This window comes from Apis dorsata, unplaced genomic scaffold (assembly GCF_000469605.1).
Source record: "Apis dorsata unplaced genomic scaffold, Apis dorsata 1.3 scaffold_1135, whole genome shotgun sequence".
Taxonomy (NCBI): Eukaryota; Metazoa; Arthropoda; class Insecta; order Hymenoptera; family Apidae; genus Apis; species Apis dorsata.
Window position 1 is genome coordinate 53,177 of NW_006264233.1, and position 6,705 is coordinate 59,881.

The window sequence follows — 6,705 nt, forward strand, 5'->3', positions numbered from 1 at the left end:
AAAAAAAAAAAATCAAAGAAAAAAAATCATTATATAATAACTATTTTAGAATATTATTAAGAATTATATATATTTATATATATATATATATATATCATGATTTTGATTGTATTTTAATGACAAGAAATTAAATGATGAAATGATATTATTATAAAATTTGAAATTTATTAATAAATTTATTAATAATACTAAATTTATTAATAATACTAAAATAGATTTCAATTATTTATAAATATCAAAAAGAACAGCATTGGCAAAATTTGAAAAAAAAAAACTTAAAAAAATTGAAATTTTAGAGATTTTCTTTAATCTAATTTAATTCTTGTTAATACTTATAATAATATTTATTATAAATTTATTATGATTATGTAAAATAAAATTTATGTAATTCTGAAAAAATAAATTATGATTATATTGCTGTATTTGATATTAATACATTAAAATTTATTTATTAACATTTCTCGTTATAATTATACTTATTTTTTTTTAAACTGATTATCGTATTATTATATATTAGTGATAGTATATATTAGTGATCGAATCAATACTGATATGATAATGATAATATTCAAATAATTCGATATCAACTTAGATACATATTCAAAAGTAGATATTGATATGCATTATTAAAATATTGAATAAATACTTGGTATTATTTTTCGATATTAATATTTCTTAAAACGATACTAACTTAATATTATATCTTTGTGAGATATCAGACAATGAGTCAAAATAATACTAGTTTGATATCATTCGATATTGAAAAATGCAAGAATTTCAAATGTGCTAATTATGCAAATTTTTGTTTGATCAATTTTATTTTAATTTAGAAAATGTACAAGATTTAAATTTTTAAAGTTTTTAAGACAACATATTTACATTTATGCAACATATTTCTTATATAATTTTTTAGATTAAACTTTTCTTATTAGATAAAAAATGTAGAATAAAATGTAGATAAAAAATTCGTACAATGTTTTTTCAAAAACACTATGACAATTTTTTTTATTGGAATTTGCATAACTAATATTCTTTACTATTAATTCAAATTTTATCATCATATTATTTGTGACTTATATAAAACGGTAGTTTATATCTTAATGGACACTTATTTCTAGTTGAATAATAAAAAAAAAATAAAAAAAAATATATGATTCATAAATTTTTATATTTTAAAATATTATCAAAAGAATATAAATTTTAATAGTTAATCCATAATTTTTACTGAATTTATAAATTCGTTATAAAAGATAATTTTAAATTATTTTAGAAATTTATTACAATTTTCGATGCATTTCATTAAATATGTTTGATGAATATTTATGCATTTTATTTGACTTTTATTTAGTTATATTTAGTTAATATATAATATTTATCTAAAATGATAAATAATTTTTTTACAATATCAATAATTCATTTTAATTTTTTATTGTAATATTCTAATGTTAATTTTGAATTGAGTTTTAAAAAATCTATTAAATATCTCTTAGATTTTGTATATTTAATTTAGGATATATTAAACTTTATAATAATATTCTTTAAAATAATCAATTTAAGTGCACAAATCGAAAAAATTAATTAAAATCGTCCAGCATCCAGGTTTTAAGCGTAGTTTTTTAAATTCCTACTTATGCTCTTGTGGAACAATAAAATACTTACATATGTTACTTTAATTTTTTTTATATAACATTTTCTTATTTCCAATTATTTATATTCTACATCCCAAAACTTGTCCATTTCTTCAATTTTAGAAGAGCAATTAAAAGCATATTTAAATTAATTTGTTAAATTATAATTTGTTAATTTTGTTAAATTCATTTCTTACAATATTTTAGGAAAAAATTAATAATTTTTAAACTAATTCATTCTAAGATTCTTAACATTCTTTTTTAAATAAAATAAAAAGTTTTTTGTTAATTTTTTTTATTGTTCTACATATGTGTTGTAATTCACGGTTTTTTAAATCATCTCTTGAATATTGATTTCATAATAATATTTATATTTATGAATTAATGATTCATTTTTTTTTAAATCACACATATTATCAAAAATTAAAAATTAAGAAATAATATTATGTAAAGAACATATAAAATTATATAATACATTAATTTCTAAATAATTTCTAAAATAATGAAATAAAATCCTTTTTTATTTGTAACAACGCCTAGAAACAAATATTTACTAAAATTGTGACGAATTATAAGTCATATAATCGTGAAATTTGAACTCATAATAAAAAATATGGTTCAATAGAAAAAATAATTGTATTTATTAATGTATTTATTAATTATTATGAATATTGGGAAACAAAAAATGTTTTATATCGAATTTTTTATATATAGTTATTGTAAAACTTCTATAGATCGAAAAAAAAATAATATCTCCTAATATTAAATATTCGTATCTTTTTTTCTATTGGAATAAAAGTATATTTAAGTCATTGTAACATTTACCCCGCTCCCTAAAATCCATCTTTTCTAATGTCCTCCGGAAATGATGCGAAGATAATTCTTTCCCGCTTTACAGGAAAACGCCTACGAAACGATAAAATAATTTACAGATAAAATATTCATTCCACAAGCCCATTATTTCCTGCTGTCGTCAATGCTTTCACTTATTTTCTATTTACAACTTAGTTTTGTTTCTCAATATATAATTATATATAATTGGTCAAATAAAAATAAAAAATAACATAATCGATAAAATATTATTAAATAAATTTGTGTCTAAATCAAAAATATTTTATTATTTGTTTAACAATATGAGAAAAGAATGCTTTATTATAAATATTTACAACTTAATAATAAACTCAACATTTAAAACTATAGATGATTCTGCTACGGTTCTCGTAATTTGTAATTTTAAATTTGTATATTTTAAATTTTCTAAATTTTTAATAACTTTTTCTAATTTTTAAATTTTTGTATATTTTTATTTATCTCCTTGTTGTTTAACAAATAAAAAGAATTGATATTTGATATCTGACATAATAATAATGAATTGATAATGATTCTTTTATATTTATTTTGTATTTAGAAGAAGATATTTAATAACAGAAGAATGTACTTAAATCAAGTATGATACACAGTATATAATAGATTTATGTCATGGTAATAATTATTAGAATTGAAATATTTTATTACTGGGATATATCCATTATGTATAGCTTGTTTCATTTAATTATTTTTTGAAAAAATTTTTTATTGAAAAATTGGATAATACAAAAATGGAGAAATAAACACATATTTGAATTTTTTAATACAAAGATTTTATAATAAAAAAATATTTAAATTGTATGAAAGATAATAAAAGAACAATGAAATAATATTTACATTTCTTTACGATCATAAGTTACATTTTATAATGCAGATAATGATTATGATTTTAATATAATATTAATATTAATTATTAATATAAATAAAATCGTTTTTTATTTTTTTATTAAGAAGATAATATTTTAATTTTATTATAAATCTACTTAATTCATTAAGTCTCAATAATAATATTCATTAAATAATAACAATAACATGCAACATATATAAATAAAATAATAATTATATTATTATATCAAAATAAAAAAAAATATATTAAATTAATATAGATTAATATAGATAAGTATAATATTAAATTTAAAAAAAAGCCTTAATTTAAAAAAAATAATTATAAATAATTTCATTTTTTTAAGATTTATAATTAAATGAAAAAAGAAATCATTGTAAAAAAAATATTGAATATTTATAATTTAAAAAATTTATAATTATATTAAAAAAACAAATTCACAAATATTAGCATTAATAAATTTTAATAAATTTATGTTTCATTTTAATAAATTATATTAGTAAATGTTTGATTGTTGAATTGTCAGCATTCAATATTTTTATAAAGAAACATAATCTAATATTATCTATTATCATTAAAACCTATTGTTTCTATTTTCTTTATCATAATTATAATTTCATTTATTTTATCTTTTTAAAACATTATAAATTTGTATGTATTATATTAATTATATAATATAATTGATAAATTTTATTTAACTTACTTGCCCAAGATTGATCGTCAGATTTACTTCTTTATATTTCATCCCTCTAGAAAGAGGTGGTGATTGCCACCAAGTTTCCATTCCATCGACTGCATATTCCGGTGGATGTCTTTTTTCTGGATTGTCAGCATCACAATAATCACATACCTATAATTAAAAATATATTATTTTTTTATAATATAATTAAATTAATTTTTAAAATTATTTAAAAATTTATTTTGCGATTAAATATTTTATTTATCACTTCACGCAATAAATTATTATTTACTATTATTTGTTATTATTTTGTTACTTTTTTGTTTATTATTTTAGTAAAAATAAATGAATTTTTAATATGCAATATAACATTTATATTATTAATGTTTATTATTAACATTATTATATATATGCTATTTATTATACTTATTATTATTATATATTTATTATTATTATTATGTTTATATACTATTATTATATACTAATATATTAATCATTTATAATTTAATATTTTATAGAGAAATAAATTAGAAAAAAAAAATAGAGAGAGAAATCTTCATAGAAAAACATTATTAATTAAGAAATAAATATTAGTTTCTCGAACAATCAATTTTTCAATTTATTATTTACTTTCAAGACCACTTATTATTTACTACATGTTATTTACTTATTTACTATCAAGAACACAATATTAATTGAAATAAACTCATTAAATAATAATTAACGTTTAAAATAAATTTTTGCAGATTTTTGCAGAACACATATATAATATTGAAATTAAAAGAAAAGTTATAATTTTACTAGTCATCAATGATTGGACGGTTTTATTTCAAATAAAAAATAATAAATAAAAATAATTACTAAATGAAGTAAAATAAAATAAAATAATTGATAAATTTATTTGAAAATAAAAGTATTTATAAATAAATTTTAAAACTTCATTCAAAAAATAAATTATTTTTGAATCATTTATTTAATTAATTTTATTTTAATTTAATTTTATTAAATGTTTGATGATTTTAAATAATAATAAGATTTTTCGTGCATAAAAAATATAAATTTCATTTCAGATTAAGGATTCAAATTATGTAACTTAAAAAATATATATTTATATTTATATTATATTTTTACATAGATATATATATTATATATTTTTATACATTTTTTACATAGTACATGTGCATTATATAAAAAAAATCGTATAATAATTAATCTGCAATAAAATATGCATAAAACGTATATTAAATTATAGCAAATTATATAAAAAATAATTCAAAATATAAAATTACATTTTATACAAATTTATTTTATTTAATACAAACAATTTTAATTTAATACAAACAATTTTATTTAATAAAAAAAAATAAAAAAAAGTTAATGTATTGTGAAAAATGGGAAAAAATGATATTTTTTAAAAATTAAAATATATTTATAGAAATAAATAAAAAATTATGTAATTATAATAAACGTATTAAAAAATTATGTAATTATAAATAAAATATATACATTAAAAAATAAAAACAAAAAATATTATTTATAATTAAAAGAAGATCCAGCTATATTTAAATTTAAAGAAAAATTAAAAGTTTTTAAAAATAGAAATTTCATATAAAATAAAGATTNTATTAAATAGATATATATCTATATTTCTATATTATAATATTAAATTATATAATATTATATTATAAAATTATTTATATTATAATATCTTTAATTCATTATTTTATAATTCTTAAAGATATAAAAATTTTTTAATTTAATTAATGAAAATTTTTAAGTTTAATTAATGAAAATTCAATGTACGATTTGGTAAAACATATTTAAAATCTTTAATTGTTATTATAGAATTTTTGAAAAGTATCACAAACACTTTGTAATTTTTAATTAACATATGGAGCTCTCTCATTAATTATGATTAATAAGTATAATTTATAACATAGATAGAATAAGATCTTTATTTTTTATTTAGATAGATAAGAATTCTACTAACAGTGATTTAATAATGGCAAAATTTATAGTTGAGTTATGAATAAATAGTTATAATAGTTACGAATAAAGTTACTTCAATAATTTATTGATCAAAACATAATGATAATTGCAAATAATTGTAATGCCAAAAATTAAGATTATATGAAAAGCGGATTAACTATAATAGCTACGATTGTTATTCAAATAGTTTAATAAGTACTTAAAAACTTTATTCGAAATTTTTAAATATGTATTTTTTGGGATTAATGCCCAACTCTGTCCATTACTGAATGTGTATTATGAATATATTATTATATTTATATTATTATATATTATTATATTTTTTATATATTATTATATTTTTTTATATATTACTATATTTTTTATATATTATTATATTTTTTTATATATTATTATATTATTATATTATTATATTTCGATTTCATTATAACTTTGATATTTTTCAAATTGAAAATAAAAAAATTATATTTTTATTCATTTTTTAATTTTTATCTAATCTGATTAATGATTAGTTAATATGTTTAAAATAATGGAAATCTTGATTAACTATAAAATATGATGAAAAATGAAATTTTAGATTTTTTGTGTAAAAATTAAAAAATGTGATATAAATTTTTTCAATTATAATTTACAATTATAAAGATAATTTACAATTCAAAAAAATTACTTAATTGCTTATAGGGTTTCAGCTTAATTTT

General features: G+C 15.3%; 1 protein-coding gene across 1 annotated transcript in view; it reads right to left on the bottom strand.

The window, feature by feature from the left end:
* LOC102676619 (laminin subunit alpha) overlaps positions 1-6,705 on the bottom strand; it is a 46,139-nt gene that overhangs the window by 34,565 nt on the left and 4,869 nt on the right. The window contains exon 2 of the mRNA XM_006624813.2: positions 4,043-4,189. Coding sequence (XP_006624876.1) covers positions 4,043-4,189 — 147 coding nt within the window. The remainder of the gene's footprint in view (positions 1-4,042; positions 4,190-6,705) is intronic.